Genomic DNA, 23,020 nt, shown 5'->3' on the forward strand with positions numbered 1-23,020 from the left:
ATTATTAGACTTTCTAAATGGCTTATCTATTTGGTATAATGCTTTCCTTCATTTTTTTCCTTCAACTAAACAAAATTATATACAGATTGATATTTCCAAATTTGTTACCAATATTGATAATTCAAAGTGAACATAAAATGAAGAGCTTAGGTTTAGGTTAGGAAAATTGCTAGAAAAATGGAAAATGAAAAGGAAATATCCTTTAAAAATATTCAGTATTTTCTTTTCGATGCTAAGCCAAACCAAAAGAGCGACAGTTCTCTAAAGACTATTTTAGTTTTGGTAAGGGTGAGATATTTTTGCTTTGACAGACTCACGTGTTAGCGTATCACATTCTTAAAGTCTGTGTTGTGAGGTGTTGTCCTGCAGTTCTAATGAAGCTGTTTCCTTTGTTAGCCAAGTATCATTATCACAACATGGTAAGAACTCTTTCAACAGTTTTATAAAAAATGTTAAAGAAGTAGAAGTTGTACATCTAAAGTTGAATAACGTCTCTAAGCAGATCTTGAAAATAGCCTAAAATACTTTGAAAGTTTTATACTTAGATATTTGGACTTTTAATATTTGAAAATAAACTTCAAGAATCATCTTAGTAACTTCATTATTTGTTATGCCTCAGTCCATCATAAGCTTTTATTTTTGCTCCTGATCTCTCACATCTATATTGTAGGATAGATAGTCTTTGATCAGTGTTTTCCTTTGGTTCTTGTACTTTTTTTAATATAGAAATGTATATTTTCTTTTTTTCCTTTTTAGGGGCTGCTTTCTTACCTCATCATTGATAGGCACACTTGCACTAAGCCTGACAATACCTCTGTCTATAATAGCTGACATGTGTATGAAAAAGGTAAGACTAACTATTTATTGGATATTAATTTAGGTACATTATTAAAACAGGGCTAATGAAAGTTAAGGGATGTAAGTAAATTATAAGGGATATGACCATGAATAATACTTGATGCCTTCTCTCCCAAGGTGCTTTACCACATAGAGATATAAAAAGTACCAAAGAAATAGATAATCTCTTGCATTTTTAGCCTTTCAATTTTTTTTTCTCAATTTCTAAGTTAAGGGCAGTATCTTTATATGTAGTTCTCTGGTTTTGGAGCTGATTATGTTCCAAATGTTCTTTGATAAGTCGGTGTTGCGGAGTAGGGGATGTAGCTCATCGTATGTGAAGTACTATTTTGATTTCTGAGGTAAACTCTAAAGGTTCTTCAACGCTATGCTAATACTACTACAGATACGAGCAGCACATGAATACTGTTGTTTCTCAGCGAATGCACATTTCTATCTGGACTCAGCAGGGCAGGTGCTTCTTCCTTCCTTCTTTGAAGTCCTGGTCTGGATTCGAGGATTCTTGTGATAAATATTGGCAATGATAACATTGCACAAAAGGGAATCGGGAGTGTCCCTCACTGCAGCCTGAAGGGAGGAGTTTCTTCAGTGTTCCTAGGGGTAACAGGAAGAAAAGAAGTGTGCCATTGGCTAGCGCCAGAAGATGTAGTGTAGCCATTTATCACTCAGTGCAGTATTTGTAAGCTTTTAACTCCAGGTATTAAGTAACAAAATGGTATGTGTGTATATTTTTAGTATAATTGGAAGACTCAATACTGGAAAGCCCAAGGGCTTATAAGGTGTAGAAGTTATAATTAGATTTTTTAAATTTACTTTATTGAGGTCATATTGGCTTATAACATTGTGTAAATTTCAGATGTACGTTATTGTGTATCAGTTTCTGATAGACTGTGTTATGTTCACCACCAATAGTCTAGTTTTTATCTGTCACTATATATATGTGCCCCTTACCCCTTTCTCCCTCCACCAACCCACTTCCCCTCTGGTAACCACTAATCTCTTCTCCTTGTCCATGTGTGTGTTCATCTTACACATATGAGTGAAATCATATGGTGCTTGTCTTTCTCTGTCTGGCTTATTTCGCTTAGCACAATACCCTCAGCGTCCATCTGTGTTGTCGCAAATGGCATGATTTTATCTTTATGGCTGAGTAATATTTCATTGTATATGTATGCCATATCTTGTTTATCCATTCATCTGTTGGTGGGCACTTGGGTTGCTTCTGCATCTTGGCTATTGCGAGTAATGCTGTGATGAACATAGGGGTGCATAAATCTCTTTCCCATTGTTGATTTCATCTTCTTTGGATAAATATCAGTAGTGAGATATCTGGATCATACGGTATTTCTGTTTTTAATTTGTTGAGAAATCTCCATACTGTTTTCCATGGTGACTGCACCAGTTTGCATTCCCACCAGCAGTGTATGAGGGTTCCCTTTCCTTCATATCCTCTCCAACATTTGTTATTTCTTGTCTTGTTAATTATAGACATTCTGACTGGTGTAAATGTGATAGCTCATTGTAGTTTTTTTTTTTTAAAGATTTTATTTTTCCTTTTTCTCCCCAAAGCCCCCTGGTACATAGTTGTATATTTTTAGTTGTGGGTCCCTCTAGTTGTGGCATGTGGGATGTCCCCTCAGCATGGCCTGATGAGTGGTGCCATGTCCGTGCCCAGAATCCAAACCGGTGAAACCCTGGGCCGCCAAAGCGGAGCACGCAAACTTAACCACTCAGCCACGGGGCCGGCCCCTCATTGTAGTTTTGATTTGGATTTCCCTGATGATTCGTGATGTTGAACATCTTTTCATGTGCCTGTTGGTCATCTGTATGCCTTCTTTGAAAAAATGTCTGTTCGTATCCTCTGCCCATTTTTTGATCAGGTTTGCTTTTTTGTTGTTGAATTGTAAGAGTTCTTTATAGATTTTTTAAATTAACCCTTCGTTGGGTATGTGATTTGCAAATATTTTCTCCCAGTTGGTGGATTGTCTTTTCATTTTGTTGATGGTTTCCTTTGCTATGAAGAAGCTTTTTACTTTGATGTAGTCCTATTTGTGTATTTTTTCTTTTGTTTCCCTTGCCTGAGTGGACATGGTATTCAAAAAGAAACTGTTAAGACCACTGTCAAAGAATATATTGCCTGTATGTTCTCCTAGGAGTTTTATGGTTTCAGGTCTTTCATTGAAGTCTTTAATCCATTTTGAGTTTAGTTTTGTGCATGGTGTAAGATAATGTTCTACTTTCATTCTTTTGCACATGGCTTTCCAGTTCTCCCAACACCATTTATTGAAGAAAGCTTCCTTTCTCTATTGTATGTTCTTGGCTCGTTTGTTAAAAATTAGCAGTCCATAGATGTATGGTTTTATTTCTGGGATTTCATTTCTGTTCCATTGATCTGTATGCCTGTTTTTGTATCAGTATCATGCTGTTTTGATTACTATGGCTTTGTAGTATATTTTGAAATTAGAGATTTTGATGCCTCCAGCTTTGTTCTTTTTTCTCAAGATTGCTTTGGCTATAATCAGATTTTTAAAGCTATTTTTCTTTACATCTTACTACAGTTTTTAGGATGGAGGCAAAATACTCTCAATGATATGTGTCTTCTTTATTTAAAAAACAATGCTGTGGTGATATTTAACTTTGTTTTATGGTTCAGTAAATTCTTATTTATTTGTCATGGTTAAAACTGGAGATCTTCTCCTTAGTTGAGAATTATCTTATACACCATGCGTTTTCAAAGAATGTGGATGTTATGAAACACACATAACGCTAAAGTTACACATTTAAATTTTTTGATAGATTTAAATAATATCCAAGTCCTTCCACTTATCAGGGTCATAATCTTGAATATTAACCCAAATCATTCTAGTGAAACTGGGGAAGTGCTACTTATTAGAGGATTTTGGTAGACTGCTGTGTAAATGAACTTTACTGATATTTTGAAAATATCAGCTTTTGCAGATTTGAAAAATAAAAAATTGAAAGTTAATTAGAGGGATTTTTTTAAAAGAACTGTCACAGGGGACCCAATTTTATTAAAAGATTATGTAATTTGTTTAATCAGATATTTTAAGACGAAGGCAAACACAAGAAAAGGGAAAATATAGGTATATGTAATTGATTAGAAAAACATAGCCAAATAGTGTTTTCTTGATTGTCGTCATGTCTAGAATTAGGCAACAGTTAAATGAGTAGAGTGGGCCTTCGGTGGAAATTGAGGGTAGGAGGGAACCTTCTGGAAAAAGTAGCAGAGTGTGCCACAGAACTGTAGTAGAAACATGACAGGAGAAATCAACTTTCCTGGGGTTTTTTGATTCTGATAGCCAACTATATTTATATATAGTTTCTGAAATTTTAGCTTTCATTAACGTTATTTATTGTGCTTAAAACAAATTGGTTATTTTAAGCTATTTATAATTGATATTTTATGTAATAGGAAGCACCCCTAATCATATTCAGAGTTATGTTCAGGAATTAAACTTTTTTATGTTTACATAGGCAATTTTCTTTGTTAATAAACCTAAGTTTTTTTTATACACAAGGAAAAAATCTTTCTCATACATCTCAAGTTCCTGTCTTCATTTTAAAAAATTGTCTTCATAGCTCGTTGGAAATCAAATTAGAATTTTTTTATTATGTGGCAACACATCAATAAAAGTCCACTTTGCCTCTAAAAGTCATCTAGCGTTTTACCTACCTTTGTAAAGTTTGCTTTTTTTCAGTTATAAAATAGAGTTTTAGTTGAATATTTGTGAAATCATTCTATCAACAGTATCTAGATTTTTTTTTGAGGAAGATTCACCCTGAGCTCACATCTGTTGCCAGGCTTCCTTTATTTTGTATGTGGGTCACCACCACAGCATGGCTGCGACAAGTGATGTAGGTCTGTGCCCGGGAACTGAACCCAGGCTGCTGAACCGGAGCGAGCCAAACTTAACCACTACACCACGGGGCAGGCCCCTGTATCTATATTTTTAACTCTCATTTGTCATAACTTTTTCATACTTTTTCTGTCTTGGGTCATTTAAGTGCATCATCATGTTTCTAGAATATTAAGTATTCTGACAAATATTCCAAGAATATGTTATACCAATAATTTGATAACGGTATGAAGGCTTTTTAGTTTCTCTTACTGACTGCTCTTTCTTGGGTGTTCTTAGGCTGACTCAGCCTGAGTGTGTGTGTACCATTCAAGCAGGACGTGCGTGTTAAAAGTTGCCAGTGATTATCCTTGTGTTATGCATTGTAAGTCCCTCGTAAAAAACCTTGTTTTCACAAAACCCCTTTGCTCTGACTAATGGTGCTCGGAAATGGAATAGCATATGTTTCCCACCAGAGGGAGTCTTGCCTATGATTCTAAACTTTGTTTTTTTAATACTTCAAGAGGGCGAGCACAGTTTTCCTTCCCTGTTTTAAAAGATAGGAGTTACTGTTTCCGTCATTGTTTTGAGAGCAAACAACTAGTGTGTCGCAGCGAGTCTCAGTATTCATCCGTGCAGGCCTCTTCTCTGACAGTTGTTTTCCATCCTTAGTTGAATCTGGATTGTAAAGGTAAACTAGTGAAAGGAAGAATGATTTTCCTTTTTTTGGTAACTTTATGGCATCTCATTTTTTCTTTTCTTGACAACCCTGATAGATGCTGGATTGGAAGGGCAGCCCTGGTGATGGGAGGGGAGGGTCTCCCGCTGAGGCCTGCCTTGCTGCTTGCCTTCTCTGGCTCACTTTCCTAGTAAAAGTGTTCCTATTTCTAGTCTTCATTTTACTTACAATTTTCTTTTGAATTTTTCTCATTTGTTATTAGATAATCAGGTGAGTTTTAAGTATCAGGATTAGAATTTGTTGCAAATTGTTAATAAAAGGTTTGCAAAAGTTGCACTTGAGTTTTTATCTGTTTTTAGCGCTGTCTTAAAAGAACCGTAACATAACATATCACAACTATAGCATAATATAGTTTTTAAAAATGTGAGTTTTTGAAGATGATTTCAGAAGCTGAGGGGGAGGATCACCTTGAGAGTAGGCAGTATCCAATAAAGAAGAATGGGCAACGTGGTGTGTCAGACAAAAGCTTGAAGTTTCCTAATTCTGCTCTCAGGTGTACTTTGCCTGCCTAATAAATGAAAAGCATCCTCTTGCCTTTCTTTTAAGCTGTTTTCCAAGCAAGAAGTATTTTTGTTGGTAAATTAAGCAAGTGGAATCGTACATTGGAGTCCTAAATCCTTATATTTAATAATAGTGTACTTAATAATATGTTGTCAATACTTAGTATTGTCTTCTTGATGTTTTAACTTATTCTTGCAAGTTTTCATATGTGGAAAACATGTTAAAGGGGAAAATTATCTTAATTATAATTGTGGAGTTTTTTTTTTTTATCTTTTATTTTTAGGTGCAGTTTTCTTGGTTATTTTTTGCAGGCGCTATCCCTGTATTTTTTTCATTTTTTATTGCAACTCTCCTATGCCATTATAATAATTGGGATCCTGTGATGGTGGGAATCAGAAGAGTTTTTGCCTTTATATGCAGAAAACATCGAATTCAGAGGTAGGTCTAGTTCCAATATAAATTTTTAAAAAATAGTGTTTACTATGGGGCTGGCCCCGTGGCCGAGTGGTTAAGTCCGCGCGCTCCGCTGCAGGCGGCCCAGTGTTTCGTTGGTTCGAATCCTGGGCGTGGACATGGCACTGCTTATCAAACCACGCTGAGGCAGCGTCCCACATGGCACAACTAGAAGGACCCACAACGAAGAATGTACAACTATGTACTGGGGGGCTTTGGGGAGAAAAAGGAAAAAAAATAAAATCTTTAAAAAAAAAACAATAGTGTTTACTAAATAAACTGGGAATCATGTTATGCTGGCCTATCTTTTAGGGATTTTGTGAAGAATTATTGAAACATTATATTTATCTGTGTACCATGCCCAATAAAATTAAAATAATTTGTTTAGATCCTTTGGATGATCAGGTAGCTTCTTCACAACTACTCTTTTTTAAAAAATGTTTTGATTCACAGGTAAAACCAAAGTGCTTACTATTATGCTATAATGAATTTAAATGTAGAAAACTTTTACTGGTTTGAACAAAATTCGTAATAAAATATAACAACATTGCCTCAAATTTTCTTTTTCACTTTATTTTTAAGAGAGAGCTTTTTTTTTTTTGTGAGGAAGATTGTCTCTGAGCTAAAATCTCTGGCAATCTTCCTCTATTTTGTATGTGAGACACCACCCCAGCGTGGCTCACAAGCAGTGTGTAGGTCCACATCCAGGATCTGAACTTGTGAACCCCAGGCTCCCGAAGTGGAGTGCATGAACTTAACCACTACGTCACCAGACTGGCCCCAAGAGAAAGCTTTTTACATTCTTCTATAAAAAGAACTTGGGACAAGTTGTTGGGAAATCTTGTTCTTGTCTTAGTTCCGACCTCACAGCTTCAGCCAGTGGAGTACATAATTTTTAAGAATTCCCTTCAACTCTAAAGCTTTCCTTAACTTTAGCCTTTTTTTTTAAGGGTTCCAGAAGACAGCGAACAGTGTGAGAGTCTCATTCCTATGCACGGTGTTTCTCAGGAGGATGGAGCTAGTTAGCTGTTGTCTGTGGTCCAGGTTTGTATGTTAGCTGGCATTAGTGTTGAATAAGGTTCTTATTCTTGTGTTACTTAAATACAGAGTTGATGATTTTCCATAATTAGTTGTTTGAGAGGCAGTACAGCCTAAAGGCTAAGGTAGTCAAACTGCATGGGATCCAATTCCAGCTTCTCTATGTACTAGCTGTGTGACCTTATGCAAGGTTCTTAACCTCTCTGTCCCTCAGTTTTCTTATTTGTGAAATGAGGTTACAATAGAACCTCCCTTGTAAGGTTGTTAGAGTTATTAAATACTTGGTAAGTTTATGTCCAGTAGTGCCTGACTCAAATGAAATGATCCCAAGTTTTAAGTGTTACTTTTATTCGTGCTGAGGGTCATTATTTTATTTAATGATATACTTTAGAAAAAACATTTTTTCTCTGAGTATAAAAGTAAGAGGAAAAAATGTAATACTTTGCTGTATGTCCAGTCTTTTCTCTATGTGTGTGTGTTTTCCATAACTGGCACAATGTATGTACTCATTCTCAGACTGCTTTTTCACCTAACAGTGTTTCAAGAACATTTCCCCATTTTTTTTTTAATTTTAGGAAATATTATCTTTTATATTTCTTACATGACAGAAAGAGTATATCATATTTTGTTTCACTGAATGAATGCTTGAAGTAACACCCAACATATACCTTCAGTGGGCACAGAAATGATTATGTATTTATTTAGAATGAGAGATCACAATAAATTATTGGAATTCTGGAGATGGAGGTCCCTTTCTTCAGAGATAACTTTCCACAGTTTCTATTGAAATGTTCCCTGGTGGTGGCTGGGCTTCCCCTCTTCACCTGGAGCCCTGTCACTTCCTTGCACTCACATTGGCCTTGAAGCTTATGTTTCATTATCTTCGTGGTAAATTCACCTCTGACTTCATGTACAAAGCAGCCAGCTGTCCTCTGCCGTGCACCCCCCTGCTGCTGTCATTCTCTCCCTGTCCTCAGGGAATCACTTCAAACTCACAGTTGATTCTTCTGATGGTTTCCTTCCTGTCTGTGTGCCATGCTTGATGTCTCAGTTTTAGGCATCTTCAGTTGATTCCCCTCTATGGTAGATGAGGACAGATTTCCTTGAAGTCCCCCCATCTCTGCTCCCACCCCACTTGTCTGCCTTCCAGCCCTATATCATTCCTACCTCCTCAGCATCCCAGGGTAGTTATGGCATAATTTTGGATGGAGCTGTAATCGTTATGACTATAAACATTGCTTTTGCCTGAGCCATGTAGGATTGGTTGTTCCTGGCATTTCCCCAGTCTAGAGACCCTCTGTTACCACCCCTTGTAGAGAATTAACCTCAGATCTTCTGAGATGAAGAAGAGGCACTTGGCTAGCTCTGAAAAGTAAAGGGAAGGCATCTGAGTGTCTGACTGCTTTTTCTATGAACTGTGTACCAATCTTGCTGCTTTTAGTTGTTTCTTCACCCTGCTTACCGAGGTATCTAGTTGTTCTTCCCCGTTGCTAGCTAAGAGTTAGCTGCCATTTGCTTGTCTCCCCTCTTTTCTTTGTCCATGTGGTTTAGTCCTGTAAAAAAACAATCCCTTTATTGTCTTTTTACTAAGGAGTTGGGGACAGAGTGGAACTAAATATGTGTTTATTTTCCATCTTTAAATTAAAAAAAATACCCCTAGTTAGTCTTTAAAGTTTTTAATGCTATAGTTTATGCATTTTCCCTCTCTGGCATGCTGTACATTATTTCCATACTCACACCCTACCCCCACGCAGGCAAGGTTTCAGTATTTTCAGAAGTGAGAGCTGGATAAAGGGGAGCTAGTGAAGACTAAAGAAGGTGGACTGCAGTAAAGTACAGGGGGCCAGGCTGGGTAGGAGTCCTCGTCTCAGCAGGGGTAATGGTGGAGTACACCGTGAATAGCACTGTTCTTGCGTGACCTGTGGGTAGTAGTGGATGTCAGCTGTTGACATTGCTCTAGAACTTACTTTCCTGAGTTCTTAGGACTCACCTCAGGTTTGAGTATCCAGTTAGGAAGTATTTGTTACTGTGTTTGATATATGTTTCAGTGTTAAGATAATTTTCTTCTTATAATACAAACTGTAGAAAATTAAAGCTATCACAATTGTAATCGAATGATGACTTTTCTGTTTGTTTTATTTTTAGCTTGATAATGGAACATTCTACAGCGAAGAGACAATCTCTGGCAAGTTTTTGTAGAAAAAAGTGTTTCAGTGCCTAGTCTGAAAAATAACAGTTTCAGTTCTTTGGAACTCTAAAATATATTTTCCTGATACTGTTTTCTTCATTTTCATGATGAAGTACTTTGCTGTGTAGCTGTGTGCATATCTCCACAGTTATAGGAAGCTCCAGTCCACCTGAAGGACCAACCTGCCTTACACATCTCAAGGAATTCAGCTGATAAAATAATTTGAACTAATCAAGGAATAAAATCTTAGTGTTCTGGAGACTTTATTTTCACATATTATTTGTTAAATGCTGAACTATATTATGAAAATGTTTCCCAGAAATCATTTAAGTATATAGATCAGTATTTCTTATAGTTAAAAAGCTAAAATAAGCTACCTATAATAGGTACGGATTATGATTTTGAGTTTTGTAAAACATTGCAAATTAACACAAAAAATGTTTAATTTATGCAACAAGTATGTTCATACAAATTTGGTGGGACTTTAAAAAGAATATTTGAGAAGATATCTGGTTCACTTACACTACATATACTGTATTATCCTTTCATAGCATTAGGTGCCTTGTATTTTAAATCTGTGACAAACCATGACAGATTTTTAAAGAGAAAGTATTATTGTAAAATGAAGAATTAAGTATTTCTAAAGCCTGTATTGCTGTAAATTTAGTTGATAAAATTCTGCTTAATTTAGAGTTTTGAAGAAATGTTCTCTCTTCAGTTAAGACATTTTCATAATGGGATGATTTAAATTTGAAGTGATAAAGAGTATTATTAAAATAAAATGTTTATATATATGTATTTGTGTATTACAGATCTATCAGTTGGTTTCTGATTTTTTCCACATGTAAATGTGCCAAATTACTCTAGAAGTGGGTACCACTTCTCTAAATAATTCTAGTTTTCACAAGTAAATTTTTAATGGTTAAAATGCCAAAGAAGGAAGGCAAGAAGAAATTGTACTTTAAAAATTACGTTTGAATTCTTTTCTCTGCCAAGCTTAAATTAAATATAAAATACCCCTAATTGCAAATCTTAAACTTAGGTCTATATATACTTATTGTGCAGTTGCTCCTGGACTCTACTCACTGTAGACATTGGTGGATGGACAGGTCGCAGGGTTCATCCAGGCTTTTGATTAATCTAGAACCCACTTCTTTTTCAAGTCTTTTGAGAATAGTTCATTTCTCTTCAAAATTTCTTAGCAAATCTGATTTTTTTTAAATTCTCTTTGCAGTGTTAGCTTCAGTTTGTCTTACTTACCTTTTTTAAATTGCTTTGGTGTTATCATGAGTCTAAAATGAAGTTTAGCCATCTTTCTGCCTGTCCTGAGACCTTTTATATTATATTAATTTAAAAGATTATTTGTTTATGATATTAAATTAGAAAAAACAGGCAGCTGCTCTCCTATTTGGTGCCACCAGTAATTCTTGTTAAGCTAAAAATAATACTGATTTTGTTAGCTTGACACAGGGTAAAGGCGTGTAAAGAAAGTGAACTTCTAAGGATTATTCTCTTCAAAAGAACTTAGCCAAGTAACGTTTCAGTTACTCAAAGACTAATTTTGATTGAAGTTTCTTATTGAGACACCTCTACTTTTTGTTTTTGCCCTTTCACAGTTCACCAATACTTCTCAGCAATTTGCAGGATGAAATAGTTAAAACAGTGGAGAAGAAATTCACATTTTGAATTATTCCGTAAATATGGTAGGGAAAGAGGTTGAACTTAGAATGTTTTGGTTGTTCATGTGCTCTGTGTTCGCAGGTCACACAGGATCCTGTGTCATCACTGAGGGTTCTGGAAGCAGTAAGCCTTAGTTAACGTGCTGGGGAGATCTTGAGGAGGTCTTCTTCCACTAGGCTGCTATATTTTTGTTTTTCAAAGAACAGCCTCTTCAGAGGAAGTGCCGTTAAATTGGTTACCTGAAGCCTGAATCACTGCAGCTTTGCTCGCCCCCGCCTCTTGTCTTTTCTCTCAGGTCTTTATCCGAATGGTTTTCATGTTTGAATACTGTAGCCATGGCAAGTGAGCAGTTGAAGACTTCCTTTCTGTGCCTTTGTAGTTAAGAGTTCATCTTCTCTAGAAATAAAGTTGCGGTGGATTGCTTCCTTTTGTTATTACCCAGAACTCTCAGTATCAAGGCCCTGGGATCAGGGCAGGCACATTGCAGGCCTTTGGAAATGTTGGGAAGAGATTATGTTCAAGTAACTGCTAATGACCTTGGTCCCTGTTAGAACGGCGTTGGCTCATGATTATATGTTTCTGAATCTGAAGTCACAAATAGGAATTTCTAATACCTTGTTTCAGTCGTCATCTTTTCTTCCCATACATAATTTAAATCCCATTATTGTATAATGTTTCAAATTATGACCTTGATTGAAGGAAGTCTGCTATTTTGTTGAAAAGACTTTCTGTTAGATGAACATCAGAATCTCTACTAAAACAATACTGAAAAATGAGGCAGCCTTAAAAGTGCATAGGTGAATGCTTTTGGGGGCTTAGAAAAGTCATTAGGTATACTTAATGCACCTATGCTTATTCCTTTAAATAAATTCTGATTTTTAAAAAAATTGATTTATTGGCTTCTGTCAGCCTGACTTAATTAATTCCTTAGATTGAACTGATCTTCCCCCTGGCAGCTGACGAACAAAGTTTATTGTTTTGAAGTGAGCTCGCAAGGTTAAATGTGAGTGTTCTCAAAGGTATACGGCCTTGTTTCAGGAAGAATGCTAATGCCCATTTTACACTCAGTCATGCAGAGCCAGTTTGGGGGTGCAAGGCGGGGCTTCTCTGGAAGCTGAGGTTTTTCGTAAGGCACTATGGTAAGGTCTGTAGCTCTAAGCCTCAGTGAGCTGGTTGAAGAAGCAGAATATCTTTAAAGAAGGATAAAATACGAATTAATTAGAGTGTATTTTTTCCAGAATCATATTAGCAAATAAAGGAAATGTTATTTTTATTTTAAGCAATTGTAATTGTTATAATCCTGCTATGTTTGTCCCTACTTTCCTTTTGAAGTATTCTTTGTTACTAAATATTTTAGGAAGAATTCACAGAAATAAGAAATAAGAGAAAGAAGAATATTATCTGTGATATCTTCAGATTTAACTTAGCTAACATATTGTATATTGATTTGAAGTTAGGGTTATATTTTAGTATGTCTGTCATTTACCAAAAATTCCATGTAGATAAGTTGAGGTACAATTACATAGACTTGCAATGTTGAGACCACCACATTTCCTTTTGTTGTAGTATCAGCCTCATCCGTCCATACAAAAATTAATAATACCGTGTTTCATAGTTTGCACACTGTATGTACACAGGAAACTTCCCTTTAAATCGTAAGAGCCTTTAATAAGCTGGGGACAGAGGGGAGTACATTATAAATTAGAAGCAAATAATGACTTTTGGGAATTTACTGTTATATTAACGTGATGCTTTATTGTTTTGCCATCAGGCAGGAGCATTGCATGATAATTGAGATCTTTATTTTAACTTTAACTCTTACTAGATTATCTTATTTTCATTCTGAGTTTTTGGTTCGCTAAAAAAAATTGTGGTTTATATACCTTAACAACTAAGCACCATTTTAATGTCATTGCATTTTAAAAAACAAGTCTTTTCTATAGAATTTCCTATATGCAGTATGCATTAACTATTAGAATGTCAAATAACAAAGTCACTGACATCTATTTAAGGAAAAATTACATAGGAAAAGTGATTAGTACTCTCTGATTAGGCTGAAGTGCTGAAATGCTAATGTGAAATGGCAAAATCTGCAATGAGAACATTTTGAATTTTTGGTAATGTTAATGTGATTTTCTTTTTGAGTTGGGCATTTGGGATGGAGAAGTACTCAGATGAAGACATTTCCTTCATGATATTTTAATGTTGGGGAAAAAAACCTTCAAAATCGGAACTTTTAACAAGGCTCTTCATGAAAATGTTTTTAATTTAATTTTAGATGTGATTTCTTTCTTAAGAGCTTCTTTTATTAACTTTAACTTAGATCCTTGTATGCTGAGCATTCAGTATTTCTCTACTTGGTTGTTTACCTACCTAGTTTTAACTGTGGCAAGTCATAGAGAATCAGTCGCACGAGAGGATCCAGTAATTTTAGTGGGTCCTTGCAAGGCAGGCAGAAGATTTCTGTCCCAAGAGTCTTATTTTTGACATGTGGTGAAAACAGTTCTTTAGAATCTTAGTACCTGTATTCGCTTATTTGGAATAGCTTTCACATGTTTTTTCTTATGAAAAAATCCACTGTCAGTAACATCCAAAGTGAAATTTTGTTGAAGGCTATCCTTATCTTAATTATTCTGGTATAAAGTATAATATACTAAGTTCCTTTGGCTTGTGTAGTAGCTGAGTGTAAAGTTATATATATTTCAATATGCTTCAAGTAAAGTTTCAGAGAGACAGCATGCTAAGCAGTGGTGGTTCTCAAACTTGAGTGAGCGTCAGCACCTGCTGGAGGGCTTGTGGGGCCAGCCCGGCTCTGATTGAGTGGTTCTGATTGAGTGGGTCTGCAGGAATGCCCAGCAATTTGCGTTTCTAGCAAGTTTCCAGGCAGTGGCGCTGCTGCTGGTCCGAGACCACACTTTGTGAATCTTTACCCTGAGGAAAGAGCACTAACTTTGAAGTTCGATTCCCCCCATTAGCGGGTTTCTGAGGGGGGAATTATTTAATGCAGGTAGGCCTACATTTCCTTGGCTGTGAAATGGAGTTAATGCTACCTCCCGGAGACTGAGGAATGAAATAGTGAAGTTGGACATGCCCAGCCCTGCGTGCCTGAGTGCTTGGTAAATGCTGATTCCCTCTGTCAGTCCTCCCCTCACTCTTCTCAAATGGAAAGTGACGAGCTAAATCCAGTGTCTTCTGCGTTCCTCTCTGATTCTGTGACTCTCAAAGTTCTCCAGTTCAAGAGACAATGCCCGGCCCCGTGTGTGTGCTGGGTGCTTTATAGGGGGAGTAGTAATAACAGTGATACTACCTAGACCATGGTTTTGGTTTTGGTTTTGCTGTGGTTAGGGCTTAGCATCTAAACTCTTTAATACGTCTTCAGTCAGGTTTATAAAGCAGCGTTGAAGAAGTTACATTCCAGCACAGTTTGAATCCATGCCTGGTTTATGGGGGCTGAGGGTATCAGATAAATGGGCTGCTGTTTTCTGTGACTGACCTCAAAACTGTCTCCACTGCATCGCCTCCTAAAATGCGTGTTCAAAATAAGTCGTTTTCATTACTTCCTTGATTTTCAGACAGCATTAAACGAGCTCCAAAACAAATCCAAGCTAAAAGTGTGAGCATGATTTAACATAGCAGCTAATTATTCAGTGTTTTATTTAAAAGTAGTCACTAGGGTATTCACTGTTGTAAATTTATAATCTTAAAAGTTGACCAGGCTGAAAGTATGAGGCTAAAATACTATCAGATTTTCTCATCCTTTAATTCCATCTTATGAAAGAAAATAACCGCAAGTAGGGGCCTTTTGTCTTCTCCTCACCATCTAGATTTGCTCTATGGTAAATATGGGGAAGAGTACAGTCAGTAAAAAGCGTATGTAACTAATTGGCTGGGTTTGGAGACATGTATGGAACTTGATCAAACTATCTGCATCCATCCAGGGTGCTCTCATTACACTGCTGACTGCTGGGTGCCAGCAGGAGGAGCCGGGGGCTTGCCCGGGAGGGCTTTCCTCACACGCTGGATACTGTAACTGCATTTGAAATAGCTATTTTTAAAAACCTGAACAGAAGGAAACTAGAAAGAATGAAGGCAAGACATTGAAAATGCATGAAATATCTGATAATGGCAAAAAAAAAAATCAACTAAATGCCAGGATACAATGTCGGGTGAAGTGCAACTAGTGTGATCTAAAGTGGATCCTAATACTCAAATTCCTCTTAGGGGTTAGGCAGCAATTCCTGTGTGGGGCCAGCTAGTTATATTGAGTTTTCATCTATAGTCATCCTGCTAAGTCCTTGTGAAGGTTTGTTTTGCATCCAAGATATTTCCTATACTAAAATTTTATAGTATAATCTTAATCCTCTGGCTAGTGAATTGAAGCTGAAGTCATCAAGTGTTGGCACACTGTTATTTGTATTTTTACATAAGGCAATTCTGCGTCATTCTGACCAAGATGCAACATTTTAATTTTATCTGATAGGTGTGTATTGAGTAATCAGTAGCTATGTGCAAATACTCCCAGGGAAGTAGTAGTTAGTATAGAAATTATTTTATATGAAAGTCAGCTCAATTACCAGACCCAGGAGGCCAGAGGTAATGAAAGAGTACTTTAGAAAGATGAAATGTTTATGATAAATTAAGGAAACAGTCTTTTAGATACATTTTCCTTGGTGTGGATAATTTAATGCAGATTTTTACCTCGAATTTGTTATTAAACTTGATAATTTTATCCCTCCATCTATTTAATAAAATGAATATTTTCACAACCTGTGTATTTAAAATTTAAAAATAATTGTAAAATTCTAATTAGTACTTAATGTTACTAATTCTGTTATAATTTAGGGCCAAAACTATGCCAGTTTTGGAGGCAATTTGAAACATTGCTTATTTTTATACTATATAATTTGGGAAAAATTATTTTATGGACAATGAGTAACCTAATGTAAAATATGTCTGATTTATATTAATACATTATTTGTGTAAAATCATTTGTATATTCTACTTATGTATTTTCTATTTCAGTAAAAATACATAAAAAATGCAGATCTATCCTTGTGCAAACAAGTATTTGATTTCTAAAGTTTCCTTTTATTAAAACATTTCCACTCATTGATTCTTTCATGCCTAGATTGCTAAGATGTAGCTCAGGCATTTGATAAAGTAGATCTTCCGCTGAACAACACGGTTCAGCTTTGAGAGACCGAACATTAAGCACAGTGAGTTGCAGCTTACGCATGTTAAGGTCTAAAGCCAACATAAAAGGTGAAATTTTCAAATAATCCACTTTTGGTAAGGTTCCACGTAGGAGACTGCATTCCATCTCATAATGAGGCCTTTCCAGTGAGTTTTTTCTCCAGAGTTGGAACATCTAACAATATATTTACTGAGTATTACAGCAGTCAGAGTTCCACCAAGAAAACAAAAACTACTTGAGTATTTTAAACAGAAAATTTAAAGCAGAATTTATTGGTCAGGTATTAGAAGAGCTGAGAGGACAAGCAAAAGGCTGAGGTAGCTCTGAAATTAGCAACAGCAGGAGGCCAATGCTAAACCTGGGCTGGCGGTGCAAAGGGAGGAAGTGGGGCAAAGCTGAAGGCCGGGGTCATGCAGTTGAGACCAAACCACACAGAGAAGAGGAGGAGCCTTAACAGTTGTTACAGCTGGAGGTGAAGAAGGCAAAGAAATACTGTGGCTTTTCTTCTTTCTGCGATTGACTCCTACTGGCAGGACCAGACTGGAAGCCAGCGGCCACAGGAACTTGGGAAATGTAGCCCTTGGTTGTCAATTCCTCCGAGGCAGAGAGGAAAGGTCCAGCAGGCTCGGAATTGGCACAAGCACTAAGTAGCTGGCTTGCATTTGGAGGCCAGATTGTATGTAAAAGACGTGTCTTTAAACAACAGAATCACAGCACGTGACGATACCACAGTACAGGAAATAGTCTGAAACCAAGATTGGTTTTGTCCATTTCAAGTCCACTCCAGGAAGAGGAGTTGGGGGAAATGCCTGTCCTGGAGTCCTGGTTCTCATTCCCATCCCTCCTCCTCTACTTACTTCCCACTGCCCTCCTTTTTCTTTTCCTCCTCCTGTCAAACTGGGCTAAAGGGAAGTGTGAGCAGCAGTATTGCTTCTCTAAAACCAAACATAAGAGAACAGGAAAAATATTTTTTAGTGATAAAGAGGAAAATCACTAAAGCGTTCAGGATAGTGTATTCATGGAAGTGTTGGGAAAGAAGAAGTAAGAACAATAACTTCTTAAAAGACATAATTCTTAGGCTGTCTACACTACTTTTCTTTTTGCTCTTCTGAATGACTTCCACTGCCCTGTCTTCAAATTCACTGATTCTTTCTTCCAGTTGATGTAGTCTGATGTTGAACCCCTCTTTAGTTCTTCAGTGCAATTGTTTTATTTTTCAGCTCTATGATTTCTGTTTAGTACTTTTTAATATTTTCTTTTTGTTGAAATTCTCATTTTATTCTTGCATTTCTCTCCCAACCTTGGTAAACAACTTTATGACAATGATTTTGAGATCACTGTGAGGTAAATCACTTACCATTATTTCATTAAGGTCAGTTTCTGGATATTTATCTAGATCTTTTGTTTGGAACATATTCCCCTATTTCTTTACTTTCCTTGTCTCTGTTCATCTCTGTGGATTAGAGAAAACAGCCACCTCTCCTGGTCTTGGCAGACTCGTCTTATGTAGGGGATGAACCTCAGCTATCAGCCTAGCCTGAGCTCCTTGTTGCCTCCCAAACCTTTGTGATTGTCCAAGCCATCATCTTTTTTCTTAGTGGCTGCCAGTAGATTAGGGTATGCCCTGACCTGGCATTGTCCCAAAGGCATGGGAAATGCCCACATGCCCATTCAGGCTCCAGAGAACTACTAATCATCTGCCCCGTGAGCTCCCTGATGCAGGCTAATTGGAAACCTGACCTTCCAGCAGCAGCTGGGAAAGTCAAGATGTTAGATATGTTGTCTAGCCCCTATCAGGGAGAAACTGGGAGCTGGGTGTTTTTGCTTACTCATTCTGTGCTGAGCCAGAGGGAAAAGTCACTGGGAGTGCTTGTGCACCCATATAGAACCATTTGTTTGTTTTGTGTGGTCCTGAGGGGCTGGTGAATGCTGAGCCCCGTCAGCTCCCAGAGCTAGTTGATTTGAGAGCGAGTCCCTTGGGTGGCAGACATAATAGTTTGGGTGCCAGATGTGTGGACAAGCTCCTTTCAGGGAGAAGCTGGAGACTTGGTTTTATTGTTTGAGTGAGCCAGAGGGAGAATGAGGGGCAAGTGCCCTCTGACTTTTGGGCTTGTTAGCACTCGGATGCAGACTGAGCAGATGCCGGACCCTCGGGCAGCAGCTGGGATAGGATGCGGCCAAATCCCTTTCAGGGAGAAACTGAGACATGGGCAATTTGCATGCTCCGTCGCTGCTGAGACTGGAGATGTGGCTGCGGGCAGTGCTGCATGTCTGTTTAAAAGCTGCTGCTTTGTTTTATGTGGTCCTGTGGGACTCTGAATGCTGAGCCCTATTGGCTATCAGAGGTAGGTGATTTGTGGGCCTGTCCCTCGTGTAGCAGCCCTAAAAGTTAGGGCACTAGATGTGAGGTCCAAACCTTTGCTCTTCAGGGAGAAGCTGGAAGTTGAGTTTCCCTCCTGACGGTGAAGTGCTCTGCCAGGGTGGGGTTTATGGCAAGAGTGTTTCAGCCCTTCCTACCCATTCTGATGTAGGTATTTTCTCAGTTGCCTGATGTGTAGGGTGTGTTGAGTGTAGGAGTCGCTCAGCTACTTTCAGGATTTCTCTCAGAGGGAAGTGATCTGTGTGTAGCTGTATATTTGGCACCTCCATGGGAGGTGGGGAAGTCGGGAGCCTCCTCTCGCCCCGTCTTGGTGATACCCTGTATGTGAGGTTCTCATGGGGCAAATAGCTCCTCCTTTGGGCTGCGCACACCTTTCTCTTATCTGAACACCTCTATTTGAATCTTGCTGAACATCACAAATGTTTAATTTTAAAATGGCATTGAGGAGAAACACCTAGTATCACATCTAGCCACGTTGACCCGAATCACGTGCTAATGGAATCTGAGATATACAACAGGTACTGCTTTCATAAAGATTAAAGAAGAAGCCTTAACAAGTAAGTCCCTGTACTTTCAAACAGAAAATAGCAGGTAACCATGCTTTTGTTAAATGACCAACCACTGCACCATCTCTATGTGTCTTGCATTATTCCAGGATCACCTGAGACCTAATCAAGATGAGGAGTCCTAAAAAAATTAATATGACTTTGGTGGGTGCATTTTAAAATGACTTTAATGAGGGATCAGTTTTCATTTCCTGGGCCAGAAAACATTTCTGGTATATTCCTGAAAAGAATGCTAATAGTTAGGTCTGTATAGGGAATGATAAATTACATGAGCATAGGCAAAGAGCCTTATGAGGAATGCACTCAGTGAACAGTGTGGAGAATGTGATCAGGTACTTTAAAAAAACAGCAATTATGAAAGTTCCATAAATGTAATGGAGAGAAAAAGAAGACTGACCTTGACCAATAGTATCAGTCTGGGCTGCACTAAACCTGATATGAAAAAGTCCCGGAAGTTCAATTAGGTGCAATGAAACATTCAGTAATCAAAATAAGGGCATAACTATGAGATGGTTTCTTTTGGGTGCTTTTAATTCAGAACTGTTACCCCTACTTTCTCGGATAGTGTTGAGAAACCACTCAGTCTTGGATGCACCTGTGTGAATCTGAATTTCCAATTCAGATAATTTTTCTTTTGACATTTATTTTAGATGGATTATTTAAAACCATAACCATGCATGAAACTGTAAAACTGCATGAAACTATTTCTCAATTCAGGTCCTGCTGAATACTAGTGTCTCACAAGATTAACTTAATGGGTGTTCCCAAAATTAAGCAAAACAAAATAAAAAACAAAACAAAAACGAAAGTTGGTTCCATGGTCCAATAAATTGAGAAACATGTTCCCGTTTTGCTGCAGGATCATGTGAAATCTTTAATATCCAATGTAAACAATGATTCCCTAAAGGGAATGAGGTCCAATTTGCAGTTTTCTTTAAACTTATTTATTGCTGATCCCCCCATTAGCCCTTGCTGTTTTGCTGCACGTCTATCCATATATGCAGAGATGCTTCTGTTCCAGAAGATATTTAGAAAATGCTGATACCAAAGATGGCAAATGGCTGACAAAAGGTCAGGAATATTTACGTACTTTTGTGTCGTTTTGAGTTTTTGGTAGAAGAAATGTTTCCCCTCCTGAGATAATGAAGAGGCTGAATGGACGGCCTGTTTTCTAGCACAGAAGGCCAATTTGAGGTGCTCTGGCAAGCAACTTTGTGTCCCTAATGAGTAAAATATATTTTTACCTTCAGCTTATGGTAAAACATCACACAGTATGAGATTGATAAGCAGTTCAAAAATAGTATCTCCTATCCTGTTAAAATTGGATTCAGAAAAACCTAAAGAAGCTTTGCAATTACTGCCAAAATGTTTCAGAGGGCGTTAGGTTAATAGAAGCTGGAGAGGGGCGGGAAAGGAGGCAGCTGCTTGTCACCAAGAATAAGGACTCTATTTGCTACGAGGATTTGTAGGGGCAGCACTCCGTTACTGGGGTTTGGTAAGTGTATTTGTCTTGAAGTTGGAATTATATTTTGTTGAATTTTAATCATAAGCAGGGAAGTATGTTTGAAAATACATTAGCTAATTTGGGCCATAATTGTAAAAATTACGCCCTTAGCATATGGAATGTAACAGTGGAAATATTAACTTTGTGATACATTGTTTTTTTCTTTGGTGAGGTTTTGCTTTAAGACCTGTTGGGTTTAGCAGGAGAAAGGGATACAAGTCAAGACTTGGTTATTTTTGCAGATGGCTATAAGATGCGCACACATACATGCATACACACAGAGGTTCGTTAAATTTTGAGCTATATTTCATTCAGCAGGAACCTTTGCTATTAAAAATAACTGTATTTGCATCTTAATTTTGCTTCCTCAGTGAATATGTTAAGCATTCTTTAAAATCTACCTTTAAAAACATCAAAAATATATTAAACAGCAGTTGTTTAGCTGAGAGTGCTAATTCAACAAGTACTTGTGTGGATACCTACTATTTGCAAAGCTTTAGTGAATACACTGATGAATAAGGTGGTCTTTAGAGGAGTTTATGATCTTTTGCGGGGAGATGATAAGAAAGGTATTTTTAAAAATAACAAAAATAAACAGGTTACAGTAGTTGCCATTATTGCAGGTCGGAAGGAAGGGATGTTCCTGGCCCATCAAGGGTGGGAAAGGCTTTACACAGAAAGCGGCACTTGAGATGGACTTGGAAGGCTGAGGTCAAATTTTGAGATGTGTGGTTGGTACGCAGAAGATAGAAAGCAAACAACTGCATAGAGTTGGAAAAATTTGTGTGTTTGAGAAAAAGTAAGTCATCCAGTTTGGCAGGAGTTGGAATAAGTGTTAGGGAGTAATGGGAAATAGAGTTAGAAAAGCAAATGGTGAAGTACTTTGTATCAGTCAGCGTAGGCAAAGTTAGATGGCAGTAACAAAGACTCTCCAAATCAAAGTAAGAGAACAAGCGTATTTCTCACATTACTTTTCCATTGTGGGTTGCCTGTAGCTCTGCTCCATAGCGTCTTTATTCCGGGCCCAGGCTGAAGAAGCAGCCCTATCCAGGACATCATCAGTTCTGGCTGAGGGAAAGAGAATATGGCAGAACTGTGCAATAGGTCTCATAGTGGCATATATTACTTCTGCTCACATTTCATTTGCCAAAGCAAGTGATGTGTCCAAACCTACCATCAATGAGTAGGGACATAGAATCCTCATACAGGAAGGGACAGCAGATATTTTGAACAATTGACTAAAAGCTTTTTAAAAGCTGGCATGAGTCTTTTGTACTTAATCCTCAGTTTCTGGACAAGGGCATATCTGGTAAAAAACAATCAGGATGTTTTGTGTGTGTGTGTGTGTGTGTGTGAGTACATAAAAATTCTTGAGGGTATTTGTTATAAATGTAGGTTCCAGGATTCTAGAAGGTCTGAATCTGCATTTTTAGCAAATGCCAGGTGAGTAGTATGTAGAGGATCCACAGACCTCATTTTCAGAAGCCCTGGATTAAGGAAAGAATGGGGAGTGAGCAAGTACGGGTGAGATGGGGCCATGACGAGGGAGTGGCAGGTTGTCGGCAGGTGCGAGGCCAGGGTGCAGTGTGGGCACATAGTAAATGGCCAATACAGAGGCAGATACGCTGAAAGAGGAGAACAGGTAGAACTAGAATTACTGAAGAAGGGAGCAAGGATAGGGCAGAAACAGCCAGGGAAGAGTGGTGAAGGAGCAAATCTCCTTTGGAGGTGAGATTAAGAATATCAAGGGATCTTGGTCTTCACTGAGAAGTAGGAGGCAAGCAAGTATCTGCTGCAAGAAAGAGTTGCCACCCTGAGGAAAGCCAAGGTAATAATCAGGAAGTCTCAGCAAATGCGATGCTTTTAGAGCAGCCATTGAAACAAGAGTAGACTAAATCCTATCACATAAATTTGTTTTCGCGTTGGGCCAGCAGGGGGCGCGATGGTAGCACACATGCTCATAACGGGGCTCCGCTTCCTAGACCCGGTAAGGCCAGCTCTCTTGAATAGGGTTATTAACCCGACCTCCAGTGCAGTATTTTGGGAGCTTCATTTATTACTT

The 23,020-nt window shown here is 37.8% G+C and overlaps 1 protein-coding gene across 4 annotated transcripts in view; it reads left to right on the top strand.

Annotated features, from left to right (window-relative positions):
• Positions 1 to 10,432, top strand: part of SLC35F5 (solute carrier family 35 member F5) — a 39,194-nt gene extending 28,762 nt beyond the window's left edge. For all 4 annotated transcript variants that reach the window (XR_011502781.1, XM_014859001.3, XM_014859006.3 and 1 more), the window contains 4 exons: positions 757 to 847; positions 6,239 to 6,393; positions 7,359 to 7,452; positions 9,592 to 10,432. Coding sequence is in view for 3 of the 4 variants with exons in the window: in XM_014859001.3 (XP_014714487.1) it covers positions 757 to 847; positions 6,239 to 6,393; positions 7,359 to 7,434 (322 nt within the window). In the remaining variant the exon portion in view is untranslated. The remainder of the gene's footprint in view (positions 1 to 756; positions 848 to 6,238; positions 6,394 to 7,358; positions 7,453 to 9,591) is intronic.
• The last annotated feature ends 12,588 nt before the right edge of the window (positions 10,433 to 23,020 follow it).

The sequence above is a fragment of the Equus asinus genome, chromosome 4, assembly GCF_041296235.1.
Source record: "Equus asinus isolate D_3611 breed Donkey chromosome 4, EquAss-T2T_v2, whole genome shotgun sequence".
In the NCBI taxonomy this organism is placed as follows: Eukaryota; Metazoa; Chordata; class Mammalia; order Perissodactyla; family Equidae; genus Equus; species Equus asinus.